The sequence below is a fragment of the Lathyrus oleraceus genome, chromosome 3, assembly GCF_024323335.1.
Source record: "Lathyrus oleraceus cultivar Zhongwan6 chromosome 3, CAAS_Psat_ZW6_1.0, whole genome shotgun sequence".
In the NCBI taxonomy this organism is placed as follows: Eukaryota; Viridiplantae; Streptophyta; class Magnoliopsida; order Fabales; family Fabaceae; genus Lathyrus; species Lathyrus oleraceus.
In genome coordinates, this window is record NC_066581.1 from 379,027,568 (window position 1) to 379,047,344 (window position 19,777).

Here is a 19,777-nt window from a genome sequence, read left to right on the forward strand (position 1 = left end):
GGTTCAAATGGAGAAAGGGAGACACGAGGTGTTTTCTAGAGAACGGGGTTCACAATGATGATCACCAGCTATCGTCAGGCGACTGGGGTTCAAATGGAGAATGGGGTTCATTATTTGGCAAACAAGATGTCGGGGTTCAACCGCGGTGATCCGGGGTCATACGCAAGAAAATTTTTGTTCGGGGTTCAAGAAAAGAAAAAAAGAGAGATGATAATAATCCCCAGCGGATAAGTGGTGTTCAGGCCATGGTCATTCTCTGTGTTACCATTTATTTTGGTATCCAGGTCGACATTTCTGTTTCGGTATGCAGGCCGACTTTCTCCGTACCAGACGGGTTATTCTTCCTTAAAGATTGTTTCTTTGCCGATTCCGACAGGCATTGTTAATTATTTTCCCATCAGAGTGCAAATTGTTCGTCTGTTCTTGGTATTCAATCACTCTTCATCCTGATCATCTGAAAGCCGAGGCTATTCATGTCGACAGGTTCACAGTGGATTGAATAGGGGCAGCTCTAACACCTCAAAATTTGCCCTCCTCTCTTGGGACTAGCTTAGCATATTGCATTTCATTTTTAGGTCATTAGTCATTGCATCTTTGCATATCATGTGGCAAAATTGTGCAAATCATCCTCCTAGGTCTTGGTCAGAAGATAAGGAGGTTAAAAGATTCAAGCCTAAGGGTTTCATGGATTGATCACTAACCATCTGAGGGTGTGTGCTTCAAATTAGGGTTTCTTGGTTCCTCAAGGAGATTGATCATTATCTTATGGGAAATGGTACATCACCATCATCATGGTCTTATCATCATCAAAGGATTCATTATTCATGATCAGTTCCTTGAGATTAGGGTTTTGACCTCTGGTCAACCTTAGTCAATTGTATTGTGCCAATCAGGGCTTGTCAAGGAGATGAGGTCTTCATTGAGATGAGAGATCATCATGTGGTTTAATTGAGCTTATGGAAGCTAGGGTTTCATGTTTGAGCCATTTCATCAGGAGATTGAGGCTCAAATTCATCTGTGCATAACCAATTCATCTATCAGTCAACAAAAGTCAACCAAAGGTCAACTGATGGATTTGGAGGTGGGAGAGGGTTAGAAATACTTCATTCATGTCCAAACAAGTTTCATTTGACATTTCAAACATCAACATTGAAGAAAATAAAGTCAGATGAAAACTTTCCAAAAATAGAAAGTGACTTGTAATTCAAAATTGCCAAAAATGGAAAGGTTTTCTCCTCAAGATTACATGTCCAAGAAAGCTTCAAATGAAATTTTGTCCAACATGAAAGTTGAAGATCTTGCTCTCACCTTTCCAAAAAGTCCAAGAACATGAATTTCTCATGTGTGGTTGAGAAATTATGGATTGATCTTTGTCAAGCAAATTTGAAATTCAAAAGAGGATAACTTTCACACCACAAGGCCAAATGGAGTGGGATTTTTTGCTACAATCTTGTTTTAATATGCTCTATCTAAATCATGCATTACCATTCATCAAGTCTCATCACAAAAATATTGCATTTTTTATTTGAATTGAATTTGATTTTGGAGGGAAAAAGTCCATTTTGAAAAATAAGCATTTCCCACACTTCCAAGCATGGCATTTGGCTTCTACATGACATTTTGAGTTGAATTGGAAAGAAAAACGTGCACTGTAGCATGCATTCTCATGCACATAGGGTGAATTGACCAAATTGGCATAAACACTCATTATCACTTAATCCTTTTGCATTAACACTAATCATGATTAGCAACCTGCTTAACATCACATATATAAACCTAATTCTAACTGTTTTCTTGCTAATCATAACAGAATTTGGAAATTGAGATCTAGATCCAAAAATTCTTCAACTTTTTCTCTCAACTTTTCTCCATTTCTCTGCACAAACCTTGCATTGATCTTCATATATCCTTGATCCACAAGTATTTTGGAGTGGAATTGAAGTAAGATCTCATCATTTTCGTGCTGTTTCAAGAACTATCAAAGTAAGCTTCATCAATGGCAAATGCGAATTTGAGCTACATCAAGTATCCTTGAGCCTCGATCCTTCTTCCATTCATCAACCTGAGCATTGAAGAACTTCTGTTTGCACATCACAAGGCCAGAAAACTCCAAATCCAGTTCTGCAATCTTTGAAGGTTAGGAATCGATCCTCAAAATTCTTGTAATTGTGATGCGCATTCTGTAGATCTTTGATCCATGAGTACATTGAGCTTCGTGGTTTTGATTTTCATCAAGTATTGAGAAAGTTCTTGTGATTTTAAGTTTGATAGCCAAAACTTCTTCTGCTCGATCTGTTCATTATAGCAAGAATTAGGTTAAGTTGATGTTGGATTGTTGATGTGCATGGAAAGACGAGTCTAGTGATATATCCATTTTGCATTTCTGTGAAAAAATGTTCATGACCTGGAAATCTTTGATGAACATGATGAATATGTTAAGAACCCTAATATTTCATTTGCCAGATCGTGTTTGATCCGTGTTCTCGCCTGTTTGCATGTTTTTTATGTTTCTCGCCCCATGCACCAGTCATAACTTGCCACGTCGTTTAAATGAAACGACGCGTTTCATGTAGTGGGCGCTCAAATCAAATTTTGAGCCGGTTCGATCCTGCTCCAGCGCATTTTCATTTTAGGCTTTGGAATTTTCTTGTACCTTATGCTACCATGTTCATGTACCATTGTGCATTGCATTTTAATTTTTTTTTCACTCATTAGAAAATTCATAACTCCTAAAATATTTGTCCAAATGAGATGAGATTTTATCCACAATGATACTCAAGATCTCTACCTTTTTTTGATTATTTTTACAAAAATTGTGCACGTGTGGATTTTAATGTGGCCTAGGGTTTATGTTTGCATGTCATTCCTTGCACCTTGCTTGCCATTGTGATTGTGAAATGATGATGCTTGATCCAATGAAGCTGAAATTTTGCATGTGTAAACTAGAGATCCTAATTGACATTTTGGCATTGAGTTTGCTATTTTTGCATTTCTGGTTTGTGAGATATGATCTGATTAATATGGGTGTGACAATGTGTGTCACACCATTTCTTGTCCAACTTGTAGATTTTTATTACCATGCCTATTGAATGACAAATGATCTGAATTTTTGCATGTTGATTCTTCTGGAGGTTAGGATTGAGTGTGAATGTTTGTAGAATTTTTGTGTGCATTTCCAATTTGTTTGAGAATTTCTTTTCTGTTTGACCATTTGGGGACCTTTTGAGAGTCATGATCTTAGATGATTTGGGAAATTCTTGATGTTTATTGGATGAACCTGAAATTTTGCACATGTATTCTAGACACCTTGAAGTTTGTCATGGCTTTGGTTTGATGTCCATATCATGTTTGGATTCTGTTTTATGCTTGTGTGAAGTTGATGCATGATTTTATGCTCTAATTGAGCTTGTTTGAGTATGCTTTGACTTATGGATTTTATTTGACATGCTTCCAATTGTCCAAATGACTTGAATTTTGGTATGATGATCATGTTATGAGTTCTGTTTAGCCATGATTTTTCTTGGGATTTATTGAAATATTTTTGAGTTGGTTTGGATTGATTCATTCTGTTTGGTCCAATGAGCTTTGAAATTGCATGTTTTGCCTTAGATGCCTTATGAAATGAAATTGGTGTATGATATGAATGTGAGACCACCTGGACATTGTTCTTGATTGATTAAGCTTGATTCATGCCAAATTTCATGTTCTGGTTTGAATTATTTCTCCCTCTTTGACCCTAGGCCTTGTCCTAGGGGTTTGCTTCTCATGTTTGAGTTGTGTTTTCAGGACAAGAAGCATATGGCATTGAGGAATTGATTCACATTGCTTGAGTGGACTAATTGGTCAATGTTGAACTAATCTTTTGTTTGTTTTGTAGGTGGCTTCTAAGTCATTTGTGTTGAGCATTGGCTTATGCTTTGCTTGATGCATTGCTTGTGTACAGTTAACTGTTGACTTGTAATTGTCTGTTTGACTGTTTGAGCTAAGTACTGACTGAGTTAGATTGTTTTCAGGTACATTAGTTGCTATAGTTCTTTTGAACTTGCTTTTTCTGTTGCTTGGTTGCTTAACCAATTGAGGTATAGCTCACTAACTCCATGTAGTCTGGAAGACCTGGCCTGTTATTTGGTCAGGCACCTGTCTGAAGTCCTCCTTAAGAGGCAATGCTTGTGATTGTTTATCTTTGTGCCAAGCAGGAAAAGACCTTGAATAAGGCAACTGGCAGATACAAGAGATGTGCAATCCATCTCATGCTATTCAGTTGAGTCATCCCTTTGCTCACACAACTGGTGTTGATGCATTGTGGATATTAACCCAAGATCCTTGTTGAGTCAGTCATAAGTGTAGAAGGGTTCCCACTTTCTGAACCCACACTTCCTTTGTCTAAAGCCCTCCCTGGCCAGGGATAAGAGTTGTGAGGCACACCCCTCACTTCCTATTTCATCTGCTTCACCCTAACTCTCAATGTTAGGGTTAAGAGCTAACATCACCCTGATACAGTTGGCTTGCTTTTGCAGCCTAACCCTTGTGTGAGCCCACTTTGTCTGTATATAGTGTGTGCTAATTGTGTATGTTTGCTTGGTTTTGATTATGCTTGCATGCTTTGCTTTGCCTGTTTAGGATTAGCTTGCAGCCTGTGCAAGTAGATAGAAAACTCAACCTAGGACCATTGTGGAATACATGATAACTATTAGGCTCGAGTCAGTCTCCCTTCTAGTTGGTCATTTCCCAGTCTCTGGTTAGGAGAAAGTTTCTCCCCTGTTCAGGGGAACTACGTTGCCCTGATCCTCATACCAGATGAGGTACGTAGGCAGGAGGTCGTACGAGATCTCTCCGGGCACCCTTTTTCTTTTTGTGTGTGTTTGCTTGACAGTTGCTAGGCTCGAGTGCCAGACTCCTTAGTAACTTGTTGTCTGTATCCTATCGGTGTTGTTGTGTGCTTGGAGTCCGATATAAGTCCAGCAAGTGGCATTTGGTTTCCAGTGTGGGTTTGTTTGGTTCGGAGTCTGATGTAAGTCCAGCGATTGGCATTCGGTTTCCATGTTTGCCTGTTTGTGTGTTTGTTTTGACGTCTCAGCGTCTGTGCGTGTGTTTTGTTTCGGCGTGAGTGAGCCGAACTACGGTAGCTCTGATTCTCATTCCAGATGAGATACGTAGGCATAGGATGCGATATCCTAGCGAGCCCTTTCCCCTTTTCCCACCTGTGTTGTTTCAGTGTGTGTGTGTGATGTTTGTGAGCAACTTTTGTTTGAGCAACCTTTCTTCTATCTTTCTGAGCGTGGATCCCGTCGAGTACGACAGATGCGTAGGGGTGCTAATACCTTCCCTTCGCATAACCGACTCCCGATCCCATTATCTTTGGTCGCGAGACCATGTCTTTTCCAGGTTTACTTCGAGCGTTTCCTTTCCCTCTTTTGGGATAAATAACGCACGGTGGCGGCTCTGTGTTGTTTTTGTTTTAGCCCGCCGGTTGTTTTTTCGCGGATGCGACAGCTGGCGACTCTGCTGGGGACTTAGAAGTTGACCTCTTGCTGGTCCATCTTCCCTAAGCGAGTCTCTCCTAGCGTTCTAGGATAGTTTAGGTTGCTTGTGTTGCTTTATTTATTGCATTTATTATTCTGTTGTGTATATATTTGCATAAATATTTGCATGCATCATATTATCATGTGTTGTCTTCTGTACAGGTGGTTCCTCTGTTGTGGGGTGGGTGTTCTGAGTGGGGCTAAAACCCAAGCCCGAGTATACACCTAGGATTAGTGTGGTCTCACGTTCCTCACATGCTGGTTGGGCATGTTGTTGCGACGTGACATACCACAAGCCAGACGAGGTTCATCTGAGAGAGCTCTTCCTTCGTGGGGTTTTCCACTTTGGTTGGGTTACCTCTTTTGAGCTATTGACTTCGGTGACCGATCTTTCCCGGATCTTTGGTTTAGACGATCTCAGGAGAGCTACAATGGCACACCCGAAAGGGCAAACCCGTTGAGTATCTTTGCCCGATTGTCGAGACTATTATCCGCCTTAGGATGACCTGATTAGAATTTACCTGTGAGGGGAGGGTGATTCTTATAGATGCATGTTCTGATGGTGACTTTGTTGGTGACTAATGGTTCCGTTGATCAGAGTCCTATTTATAAGTCGGATTTATGGGCATTTATTTCTGAGATGCCGGAGTGTAGTCCGTGTTATTTATCAGTGGGGATCCGTTTATTTCAGGATTCCCCGGGCCGATTCAGAGATTGTTGTGGTTATCTGCTCAGAGATTGTCTGATGATGATGATGATGTATCTTTCAGTTCCGTTTATTTCGGAACCCATGGGTCGGACTTGTGTTTGTTCAGTACCTCAGATGGTTGTGATCAGTTCAGAGATCAGGGCTGTAGCTCAGAGCAACAGATGTTCAGATGACTTGGAGGATGGCACAGTGCATTGCATTCATTCATCAGCATCATTAACATTTTGCATTTACCTGCATCTAACACATGTTTATCCATATGCAGGGACATTTTCGATTGAGATCCTGGTTGAGAGACTCTTCGCTCAGATATGAGGCCAGGTTTGAAGGACGATGTCGTCTACAGCTTCTTCGACCCAGAGATCAGTGTGCTGAGAGATATGATAACATTGATTACGCCCGACCATGTGGGGATGTTTCGTGAGATGTATGGGGGTATTCTGAAGATGGTTTTCAGACTCACTGACAGAGATAGGAGCGCCATCCATACTCTTCTCCAGTTTTATGATCCTGGTTTGAGGTGTTTCGTCTTCCCAGACTACTTATTGGGGCCTTTGATGGAGGACTATGCTGGTATCTTGGGCATTCAGATCAGAAATCAGGTTCCTTTCTATGCTACTAAGGAAGAACCTGATATTGGTGAGATTTCCCGTGCTCTTTATTTGAGTCCGGAGATGACTAAGGGGAGTCTGAAAGAAAAGGGGAAGTTGCCTGGTTTTCATCTGAGTTTCCTAGAAGCTAAGGCCAAGGAGCATGCTGAGTTGGGTAACTGGAAAGCTGTCTGTGCCTTGATTGCTGTGAGCATATATGGGACCATTCTGTTTCCTAATCAGAAGAGCTTCGTGGACATTAATGCTATCAGATTGTTTATGCAAAGGAACCCCATTCCTACTCTGATTGGGGATGTCTATTACTCGGTTCACAATCGGAACGAGAAGAGGCGTGGGGGATTGATTCGATGTTGCACTCAGCTGCTATACAAGTGGTTTATGGGATATTTGCCTACCAGGGGTGCTTTTGTTCTTCTTGACCGTACTGTCAATTGGGCGACCAAGCTGATGGGTTTGCGGGCCAAAGACATAGCTTGGACTCACAGTAGTGGGGTTGGACAAGATTTCATTTGCAGTTGTGGGGGTTTTCCCAATGTGCCGCTTATAGGAGTTCAGGGTTGCATTAATTATAACCCGACACTTCTTAAGAGACAAATGGGATTCGCTATGGAGGTTCCTCCTCTCAAGAGTGAGATTCAGGAAACTTTGTACTTCCTGGTTGAGGGCAATCAGGCCAAGTTAAGGCAGGTATCTGATGCATGGCGCAACATTCAAAGGAAAGGAAAGTTTTCTTGGGGTAGAGCCAATAACAGGTCTTTTCCTCCGTTTGATGACTGGCTCAGTAAGAGAGTGGAGCTTACTTGTCTACCGTTTCCTATGGTTGATCCTTGGTATCCGTTGATTGAGGAATCTCCTTCTTCTGTTAGTATGGAAGAGTTCCTAGAGATGAAGCGGGAGAGAGATCAGTTGCTCGCAGAGAAAATGGAATTGGAGATGAGTGTCGCTCGGGTCCAGAGGGCTAATCAGGAGATCAGAGGGAGGATAGAGGATCAGGATAAGCGACATGCCCTGGAAGTGAAGCGCTTTGAGATGGATACTGCTTACTATGGCAAGGTCAGTCAAGCTTTAGCGTCATCCACAAGGGAGCACGACATTACCAAAGAGAGATTGGCCAGAGCTGCAAAGGTCATTGAAGATGAGAAGAGGAGGCAAATCCTCGTGAGGGATCAGAGGGAAGACAGAGTCAGAGTCCTCATTGCTGAGTGGGAGGCAAAGCTGAAGATTAAGGAAACAGAGAATGTGAAGATCATCGCTGAGAGAGATCATTATATCATCGAGAGGGATCATTATCTTGCTGAGAGAGATCATTACTTCAGACAGATGAAGATTCACCAGAAGGAGGTGGGGAGATTACAGCAGGAGAACACCGAGCTCAGGTTCGCCGCGGAGTTTGCAAAGATGGTTAATGATATAGGGCCTTCTGTGGGACCTTCGTCAGATTAGACTTTTTCTTATTTGTGTGGATTACCGTCAGGCATGTTGACGAAATTCACTTGCTTGTATTTCCTTCCTGATTTTGGAGAATTGTATTTGATTTATATTAGCTTTGATGTATGACTATGGAACTTATTGTGCACTTTTGATATGCAATGGTTATTTTCATTCAGTGATCGATCTTCAAGCTTTATTTGCTTTACTGTATGCACTCACACAGCACACACATGGTTGGGTGGTATTTTGCTAAATCATATATCTCTGATCTGTATGATGAACTCAAAAGATGAATGTCAGAATATTGCTGCCGGATTATTATCTGTCTCGATGAAGCCAGGATCAAGAGATAAAGTGTTCCTTATATGGATAGACACTGCATTCATGCATGATCATAATAACTTGTTTTTATTTTGCAGGTATCAGTTCTAACGTGCTTGATTGTTTCAGGAATCATTGCTCGCGCTCGTAGAGTTGTACCTTTGCACTCAACACGTCCTCACAGATATTTCACTAGACGCAACACTCCCAGACTGACGGATCTCCCTAATACAGATGTTCTCGAGCTGAAAGATAAAATGAACGAGCTGATCAACATCATGCAGGGTTTTGCAGTTGGTCAGAAAGCTTTGGCCGATAAAGTAGAGAAGCTCGAGCGGGCTTCAGCTGCCAACAGCGGTGTCAACCTGGATGGTGTCTCCAACCAGGGGCTTGGTGGTTCTAGAGATGGTGGAAAAAGGACGACTGTGGGCGTAGTAAACAATGCTGGTGGTTTTGGTGCTGCCACAGGGGGTCAACCTGGTCCGATGGGTCATAATATGAAGGATAGTCTGTTCCCTCCGTTCTTCGGGGTTGAGGATGATAGGGAGGAAGACAGAGAAGCTGATCAGTTCTCCATGCACAATGAGCCGTTTGGGCAATACGGTGTCCAGCCACCCAACAAAGAGATTCAATTATTGGCCGAGAAGATCAGAGCTCTCGAAAGCTATGCCACTCCCGGAGTTGTGAACATGTCAAACATGGGGCTGGTTGAGGGGATTGTGATCCCACAAAAGTTCAAGGCGCCCGCATTTGATAAATACAATGGGAGTTCCTGCCCGGAGACTCACCTTCAAGCCTTCGTCCGTAAGATCTCTGCGTACACTATGGACCAAAAGCTTTGGATGTACTTCTTCCAGGACAGTCTGTCTGGAGGATCCTTGGAGTGGTACACCAAGCTGAAGTCTTCTGATATTAAGAGCTGGCAGGATCTTGGTGACGCATTCTTTAAACAGTATCAATTCAACACTGACATGGCTCCAAGCCGTACCCAGCTGCAGGGTATGTCTCAGAAGTCAAATGAGGGGTTTAAAGAATATGCTCAGAGGTGGAGGGAGTTAGCTGCCAGAGTGCAACCTCCGCTGGTGGACAGGGAGATGTCAGATTTGTTCATGGGTACCCTGCAGGGGGCATTCGCTGAAAGGATGGTCGGTTGTCCAGTGACCAACTTTGCAGACATTGTCGTGGCCGGTGAGAGGATAGAGTGTTGGCTGAAGCTCGGAAAGATACAGGGTGGTAATGCTTCGTCGTCTGGTTCGAAGAAGCCCTTCGGAAACGGCCAGAGGAAGAAGGAGGGTGATACCAGTGTTGTGTACACTCAAAGAGGACCAAGTAGGGATCGTTACTTCCAGCACACTGCTGCGGTAACTATTCCTGCTGATAATCAGCCTGCACCACAACAACAACAGCAACAGCAGCAACCGCAACAACAAAGACAACCATTTCAGCAGAGGCCACAGAGGGCTGGATATCAAGTCAGGGGGAGGATGAATGATCGGCAGTTTGACAGGCCGCCAGTGACCTATTCTTTCCTATTGAAGAAGCTGAAAGATCTGGGGTTGGTACAATTGAGAACTCTGGCACCTTTGAGACCTGATCAAAGGCCAGCTAATTTTGATGAGAATGCTAAGTGCGAATTTCACTCAGGTGCTCCGGGGCATAAGATGCGATATCCTAGCGAGCCCTTTCCCCTTTTCCCACCTGTGTTGTTTCAGTGTGTGTGTGTGATGTTTGTGAGCAACTTTTGTTTGAGCAACCTTTCTTCTATATTTCTGAGCGTGGATCCCGTCGAGTACGACGGATGCGTAGGGGTGCTAATACCTTCCCTTCGTATAACCGACTCCCGATCCCATTATCTTTGGTCGCGAGATCATGTCTTTTCCAGGTTTACTTCGAGCGTTTCCTTTCCCTCTTTTGGGATAAATAACGCACGGTGGCGACTCTGTGTTGTTTTTGTTTTAGCCCGCCGGTTATTTTTTCGCGGACGCGACAGGTACATCATCACCCTTCAACCAAATGCATTGTGAACATATCAAACCTGCAGCAAAACAAGTGCAGTAAAATCCACCAACACTTCAATTTGCACAATCATAACCAAATCCAAAATCACATAACACAATACAACCAATGTTAACCTACAGTTGCAAGTCATGATAAGCTAATTTCATTCAAACTGTCATCTACAATAACCAGTCACTTTTACACATTTCCACTAAATTAACCAATTCAATTAACCTCCAACTCAGTGAGTTAACTACCTAAACTCATCGAGTTCATCCCAACTAACTCCAAACCTCTTTTAACTAACTCCAAGCCTAATTTTGAACCTCATTAATCTAAGCCTAATCCCTATAAATTCTCATCTTCACCATCATTTGAGGGGTCGATTATTCTCCACTATTCACTTCACTTTCTATTATTTCCTATCTTTTTCTGCAAAGATCCCCTTCAACTTTTATCACTTCATCTTCTCCATTTCTTCACCCTACACCAAAGCTCAAACCACCATTGAAGCAAGCTTCACATTGAAGTTTATTATCAATTGAGTTGAACCTCTCGCATTCAATAATCATCTCTACATTCAAATGATCAACATCAACAACAACTTTTCGGTTCAGAATTTCCAGAATTGATTCTTAACGAGGAGGAGTTAATGGTAGAGGAAGAGGATTAACGGTTCAAAGTAGCATAATCTCTGGTTTTCTCTCCTTCATCTTCATCACTCCCAAAGTGCAACAAATTCCAAGACAATCCTCCGTCTTGTAGGTAGGTGAATGTTCATCTTTCATTAGTGATTGTTTGCTGAATTTTTATGCCACTTTGTGGCCTGTGTAGTGGAGAATCCAAACCCCAAAGTTTGATGGTTGGATTCTTCTCCACCTTTATTTAGTTGCAGTTTTTCATACTTAGGGTTCTTGACCTTAGTGGCTCAATTTCCAGAATTAGTTGATTAATGGTTAGAATGGTTGAGTGATTAAGATAGAGAAGGTTGAGAGGAGTAAGAAAATGATACTTTTTCTTGTTTCCGGCCGGCTCTGCCGCCTCCGGTGCGGTGGTGTCGGAACTCCGACAATGGTTCTGTTTTAACATGAAAATTGGAAGATGATGTGTAGATGATGTGGGAGTGAGTGCTGATTTTTCCACATGCCTCTTTGCAATTTCTGTTGGGCTTAACCATTAAGCCCAATTTTCTGCTTTCTACACCCCTGTTTTGCTTGGCAAAACAATTGTTGAATCCAACTGCATTTAGGCTTATCCTGGTAGGCCCAAAGCCTCTATTGCTGAATTCTGCATTCTTCATTCAGGGCCTGCACCCCCTAGGCCCAACATGTCAATCATATTCAATCCTAATTCTGCTTTGTGTTGGTAATTTTACTAATTGTCTTGTTAACATTTTAACTAGGTCTAATTAGGCTTTAGACTTTAATTAAATTTTTTGTATGGTTTTCTAAACTTATGCTCATGATTTGGTACTTTTGGTAGACCATTTTACCCTTTAGGGATAATTTTGGACATTTTACTCATATAATCACATGCTCCTCTAGGATTAGAATTTTACATAGAACTTTAACCAATTCTTAACAATAACATGCTCCCTTAGGATTGCTAACATAGAATTTGCAGTTAACCATAACATGCTCCCTTATGCTAGTTTGATCATTTCTAACCATTAGGTTCTAACCTAAAGTCCCAATTCATTACAAACCCATGATTAAATTAATCAAAAGCATTTTTTGTTAATTAAATCCTTTGAACTTGTATAATTCCACAGTCTAATTTGAGTGACAAAAAGACCCTTGGTCACTTAATAAGACTTTTCTTCCAAGCTGTGGAGCTCGAAGCCTCAAGTCAGATTTCTCAATCAAGGCATGCTCAGTCATACCAAGCAGTGGATTCTGCAAGCATATCAAAGGTGGCATCTTCAAAAACTTGTTAAGTCAAAGTTAGAAGGGTGTGGCACGAGCCTTAAACAATAGAGGAAGAATGGGATTGGAGTATTCCTACCCCCATTCTGAGTATCTTTGGGTTTGGGACGTATGACTCAATGCTCATCGTATTCACCTCTATTCATAGACTTAAGCACAATTCTAATTGAGAAGTCTCTCTCTCCCTTCACAAAGCATCTTGCAACAAGCAAGGACTACATCAACAACTTATCAATCATGGATCAAGTTGTCTGACACGAGCCTTGAGCAATAGAGAAGGAGTAAGACTGGAGTATTCCTACCCCCATTCTGAGTATCTTTGGGTATGGGACGAATGACCCAACACTCATCATATTCACCTCTATGCATAAACTTTAGCGCAACTCAAATCAAACAGTTGATAAGGTCTTCATCAACGCAAGCGGTAAGGGAAATTCTCCTCAATTCCGATCAGTCAATCCTCATCCATTCTGTGCAAGGGCCACAAGCCCATTCCTCAATCATTAGCTTCAGGCATTTCCTACCAGCTCAGACTATGGCTTGCTTTGTTGTTTTTCCTCAAGGTGCAGACCTTGGCAACCTTCTAGCCCGTGGAGTTCAGACTCGGGCTTGATTCTTTGCCTCAAGGTGCAGACCATGGCAAATCCCTTCAGCCCATGGAGTTCAGACTCTGGCTTTATCCTTTGCCCATAAGATACAGATCTTGGTATTCTTTGCGAGCTACTGATACGTCTCGTGACTGTATATAGAATATAGTCTATCGGGTACTTGACTGCAAGTGCACAGTCTAGTCGTTTTAGTTTTAAAAGATATCGAACCCACAGGGACCGATGGTCAAACTAATGCTACCGACGTTGCTATGTTTAGCTAAGGAAATGATTTTCAGAAGTTTGGTTGAAGAAAATTAAATCTAAGGGAAGTTAAGTCTTAAGAAAATATAAATAGGAGGATATCAGAGTGCAACACATTAATCGTCAGGGATTCGATAAGGCACCGGTGTATAATTTAAGTACCAAATATTTTTCAGTAGAAAATACTTATTTAAAAGGCTTTATCTCACACTCTCATGATTGTTGATTCAGACTATACCTTTAAGTCAAAATGTACGCTCTCGCTGTCCCATTTGAAGTTCAAAATACTTTTTGAAAATAAATAAGTTCTAATTGCTTTTAAAGTGCTCTCGTTGTTTTTAAAATCAATGCCTAGTTTTTACTATCCAGTTATACCCTCACGCTCTCGCGATTGTCGGTTCTCACCTTAGTTAATTTCCCACTCTCGTGGCAAAATCGTATTAAATAGCTTCTCACTCTTGTGACAAAGTTAATTAAATTTAAATTAAAAAGCACAACCAAAAAGATTGTTTGAGAAAAGAAGTTTTACACCGATTATTATTAAATCCCATCTAATTAAATTGTTTACATACCGATACCGGTAGTTTAGCCGAACATGTTAAATAACGCAAACACAGATGAGCATAAACAGATCAACAATACAGCAAACATGATTATAATAATAGTAAAGTAATAACAATAATAATTGAATAAAAACCTGGAGGTTGGATTAATAGAATATGCTGAATCTTGAAGTACTCGAGCAGTCCTCCACAGGTCGGTAGGATTCTGCTTCTTCGAAATAATTGCTTAAACTAAATTAAATAAATTGCAGTAGTTCCCCAGTGTAGGAAACTACTACTTTGGCTAAATGAAAAACGGAAAGGAAAAAGAGAAATGAAAACTCTGAACGGTAAAAGAAAACAATGTTGCTGAAGAAAAACAAAGGAAAAACAGAATTGCTGTGGAAAAGTAAAATGCAGAGAAAGGTCGGAAGCTGGCTTCAGAGAGGAAAATTAAGCGTCCCCAGTAGGTTTCCAACTTCCATCCTTTTATATTCTCCATTTAGTCTTGATAGTTGAGAGAAATAAAGGTGACTTGGTTGAGTGGGAAATCCACGGGAAAGTGGCTGAGGAACGAGAAATAAGGGCCTGGTGGATCACTTTTGTTGACAGATTCAATGCGCTGATTTTGGCCTTATGACGATCTTGATGAGCTTGTGACGGTCGTGAGACCCAGGGCGTGACGGTCGTGACAAGCTTTGTGATGGTCGTCACATGCACATAATTTGTATTCTCTGCTTTTCTGTTGTTTTCTCTTCTGTTTCTTCTTCTTTTCCTTCCTTTTTTATACTTTGCTCATTTAAGCATGGGAATTGAAATACCTGCAAAAATAACTCGAATACTTAGGGAATAATCAGAATATAAATGAAAGTGGTACGATTTTTGAGTGTAAATCAAGGCAAATATACGATGTATTTTCGCGTTATCAAACTCCCCTAAACTTGAATCTTTGCTTGTCCTCAAGCAAATAATCAGTATAAAATTTGAAAACACTAGTTAAGCGCGAATACATAACATATTTCCCATTCATACATGGTTGTCAGGTACTTCGTTAAGATGACAGATACTCAAGTAAAACACTAAAGATACAGTGATGACACAAGTAATAAGCATTAATATAGATCTCTCCTTTGTACAAACCAGTTCGAATCATGCTATTATAGCTCAACCTAATGCTTCTCGTTCCTATTTCACCCGGTTTCATTCTAGCGCAATCACATTAAGCCCTTTGCCTTTACACGCACTTAGTGAAGTAGTCGGTTAGTGGCTTTGATCCTTTTTTGCACGGGGTCTGGTACACTAGTGTGGTAACCCTTTATATATCCCATTTGAAGGTTGCGGGGGATCTAACCGTAGTTCTCCCTACCGAGTCCAGTACCAGGTACCTCTGAACCAACCGACAACGGGTTTTTCTTTCCTTTTGTATATCTTGCAACCGTTTCTGTGGTGCATTTTCAATTTCTCGATAGCAAAAGTATGAAGGATCTTCTTAATTCGTAGGCATCAATCACTTATATTCATTAGTTCTTCACATGGTTTGTGTTTAAGACGGTGTTGACTGCTAGTATAAACTACTAGGGGTTAATCTAGAATGGAGACTTTAGGTATCGGTATAATGGGTATTCAAACTGATCTCGTAAAAGTGAGAGATCTAAGGTGTCAGGACGGTATCAATCTTGTTAGATTTTTCTCAGTTTCCTAATAGAACCTCTGTAAGACAACCTATATACTCGTAGGGTATGCATTTAACTTAAAAACAAAAAAAAAATATTATGGCAAATTAGATAGAAATAAATTAACGATTAGATACGAAAAACAATTTTTTTGTTATGGCTAAAAATAGAAACAAATAAAGGAAAGACAAGGATTCCCTCCCATAATTAAACAAAGCATTGTCCTCAATGCGACAATATAAAGAATGAAAAGGGAAGAAACATGAAGATCGCTACTCTTCGCCACGACGTTGGGATAGAATCAAGTACATTACTGCATAGAATCAAGGAAAGGGAGAAAAATAAAAGTAATAGTCAAAGAAGGAAAACGCTTAAAATGCAAAACATAAAAATAACAAAATTAATAACAAATTAAAAAGAGGCGGGTTGTCTCCCACTAAGCACTTTGTTTAATGTCGAAGTTCGACAGTAACGTTGCGATATACTAGTTTTGGGGTTGAGCGGGAAGCTCTATAAGTCTTAGACTATTTGAATAGTCTCTATTGTCAATATTATGATAATGTTTTAATCGCTGCCCATTTACCATAAACGGTTCACTATTTCTACCTTTGATTTCTATCGCACCGCTTTTAAAAACTTTTGTAATTTCGAAAGGGCCTGACCACCTAGATTTAAGTTTTCCCGGAAAAAGCTTAAGTCTTGAATTAAATAGTAGCACTACATCGCCGACATTAAACTCTTTCCTAGATATACGTTTATCGTGCCATTTTTTGGTTCGTTCTTTGTATATCTTGGCATTCTCATAGGCATCTAGTCGAAGTTCTTCCAATTCGTGAATGTCCAAAATTCGCTTCTCGCCTGCGAAAGTATAATTTAGATTTAGGGTCTTAATTGCCCAATAAGCTTTGTGTTCTAATTCCATAGGGAGATGACATGATTTACCATAGACTAATTTAAAGGGTGTGGTCCCTATTGGGGTCTTGTAGGCTGTCCTATAGGCCCACAAAGCTTCGTTTAGTTTAGATGACCAGTCTTTTCTAGATATTCCGACAATCTTTTCTAGAATTTATTTGATTTCTCTATTCGAAACTTCGACTTGCCCACTGGTTTATGGGTGATAAGGTGTTGCTACACGGTGTCGGACTACATACTTCAAAAGAAGTTTTCCAAAGATATTTGATATGAAATGGGAGCCACCGTCATTAACGACTAGTTTTGGCACACCGAATCTAGGAAAGATTATGTTCTTGAACAACTTAATCACTACTCGTGTGTCATTTGCCGGAGAAGCTACGACCTCGATGAAGGAGAATTGCGGTCCAAAACGCAGCGGAAATTAAAATTTTCTCCTTTAGAGATCCTTACGAATGGTCATGATCAGTGATAGAATATTTACCTCTTGTGACGATTGAAACCTTTGGTGCAGATCTCTTGTGACGATCAAAACCTTTGATGCAGATCCACTGAGCGATCATGAACGTTGAACGATGACAACGTCTCTACTCAGTCCACACGAACGGATTCCTTCAATCTCAGTGCTAGTTGGTACGAATGAAGGCTTTGAGTGAGAGAGAGAGAGAGAGAGAGAGAGAAAACGAAAATAATGCAACCGCAATATATGCTTCTGCACAAGGGTTCTATTTATAGAACCACTTGTGTGGGCTTCAAGCTAAAAGCCCACTTAAGTGTATTTTGGCCCATATCTTATAATATGCCCAAAATCACTTAAGCCCATGGTACCTTACCATATTTCGTATTCTACTCAAGTACATCGTACCTTACGATGTTCTATAATTCACTTAAGGGCACCGTACCTTACGGTATTCCTTAGTTACTCTATCTCTCATCAATCCGTCCTTTGTGTGTGACCCTGTAGGTTTTCGTAACGTTGGCAATTATATTAAATCACGCATTTAACATAATAAACAGTGAGCGGTATCTAGCAACACATCACTGCTACCCAAGACACGAAAATGTCATGTGATCTGACAAAACCTTCTGTGATAATACTTATGTGTATAATTACCCTTTTGACCTTATGTCTATATTGAACACAAGACATATACCGTGTCATCCTTGTCCAGTTCAATATTGGGCCCATAGACATTTATCCTGTTATGCAGGATGGGCAAATTCCATCTAGGTCACTCATGTCCCTCAGCATGCTTCGTGGAGTACCCATCAACTGTTTTTATAGTTATCCAGTTACGGACAACGTTGGATCAGCAATAAAGCACTCGACTCCACATCTAGGGTCCATAGTGGTTTCAGGTCGAAGAGTGGTATACACCATTATCACCATGAGAATAACTTATGACACTTTGCATAACTTTCTATATAGTATTCTCATAGCGGGTCAATCCAGTATAAATATTACTCATAATATTCATACCTATGTTTAAGACTTGATAACTCTTTATCCATGATCCATGAGATGTGATCATCAGTCTACAAACATAATAGTCTTAATGCTTTAATGTTATCTCACTTCACACTAAAGCTCGACTACGGATACTTTAAGAATAGTGTCCTTATGTTTAATGTGATCTCATGATTAAGTCATACTTGATACATTAAACAGACTAGCTATTCTAGGGACTTTATTAAACAAACATAATAAAGAAAAAGCCTTTTATTATTAATAAATAATTCGATACAAGTACCAAAAGTATTGGCCTCTAGGGCTTACACCAACACTCGATCCATTTTGAAACGTAATCGACAGCTATGAGTATGTACTTATTACCAAAAGAAGACGGGAATGGTCCCATGAAGTCAATCCCCCACACATCAAAGACTTCCACTTCCAAAATGCCTGTTTGTGGCATTTTGTCGCGTCTTGAAACGTTACCAGTGTGTTGGCACCGGTCGCAATTTATAACCTCATTATGGACATCTTTCCATAAAGTAGGTCAAAAGAGGACCGATTGTAAGATCTTAGCATAAGTTTTTGAAGTGCTTGCGTGCCCACCATAGGGGGCGGAATGGCAATGAGAGATTATATCGTCTATTTCTTCCTCAGGAACACATCAACGAAAAATATCGTCCATACCTCTTTTGAAAAGCAGAGTTTCATCCCAGTAGTATTGTTTTAGGTCATGAAAGAATTTCTTATTTTGTTGGTATGATAGGTCTGGTGGAAGTACTCTAACAGCTAGGTAGTTGACAAAATCAGCATACCATGGCAAAGTTGTATTCGCATGAATTTCTTCCATAGATTCTTCTATTTTGGTATCATTTAAGGTTAGTTCAGACATGTCGCTTTCCATTTGGGCTATAAGTCGTTTGTAAGGGAAATCATCATTGATTGGAATTTATCCAGGCTTATCCCCTTCGATTCGTGATAAGTGGTCTGCTACTACGTTTTCAGTACCCTTCTTATCCTTTATTTCTAAGTCAAATTCTTGTAAGAGTAGGATCCATCTTAAGAGTCTTGGTTTGGCATCCTTCTTACTTAGCAAATATCTAATAGCGGCATGGTCAGTATAGATAATGATTTTCGCTTCTACTATGTAGGAACGGAATTTGTCTAAAGTGAACACAGCGGCTAGAAGTTCCTTTTCAATGGCGACGTAGTTCATTTGGGCAGGATCTACTGTTCTACTTGCGTAGTAGATAGCATGAAGTTTTTTATCCTTTCTTTGTCCTAGCATTGCGCCTACGACATAATCACTCGCATCACACATGATTTCAAATGGTAATCTCCAGTCAGGTGGTTGCATGATAGGTGCGGTGATTAAAGATGTTTTTAATTGCTCAAATGCTGTTAAACATTTCTCATTAAATATAAAGTCGGAGTCTTTCATTAATAAACCAGTAAGTGGTTTGGTAATTTTCGAGAAATCTTTGATAAAGCATCGGTAGAAACCGGCGTGTCCTAAAAAGCTTCGTATTTCTCGTACGATTTTTGGAGGTTGAAGATTCTCTATGATTTCGATTTAGCTTTGTCTACTTCAATTTATTTATCAGATACTACGTGTCCTAACACGATTCCTTGTTGGACCATGAAATGGAATTTCTCCCAGTTCAAAACGAGATTCACCTTTACGCATCTTTCAAGTACCATTTCAAGGTTTGATAGGCATCCTTCGAAGCTCTGCCCACAAAACAGAAAAATCGTCCATAAAGACTTCCATAATGTCGTCTAGAAAGTCAGCGAAGATTGACATCATGCATCTTTGGAATGTTGCAGGA

The 19,777-nt window shown here is 40.4% G+C and overlaps 1 protein-coding gene across 1 annotated transcript in view; it reads left to right on the forward strand.

Annotated features, from left to right (window-relative positions):
* Window positions 1–19,116, forward strand: part of LOC127131357 (uncharacterized) — a 40,510-nt gene extending 21,394 nt beyond the window's left edge. The window contains exon 5 of the mRNA XM_051060283.1: window positions 19,100–19,116. Coding sequence (XP_050916240.1) covers window positions 19,100–19,116 — 17 coding nt within the window. The remainder of the gene's footprint in view (window positions 1–19,099) is intronic.
* Window positions 19,117–19,777: the final 661 nt, after the last annotated feature.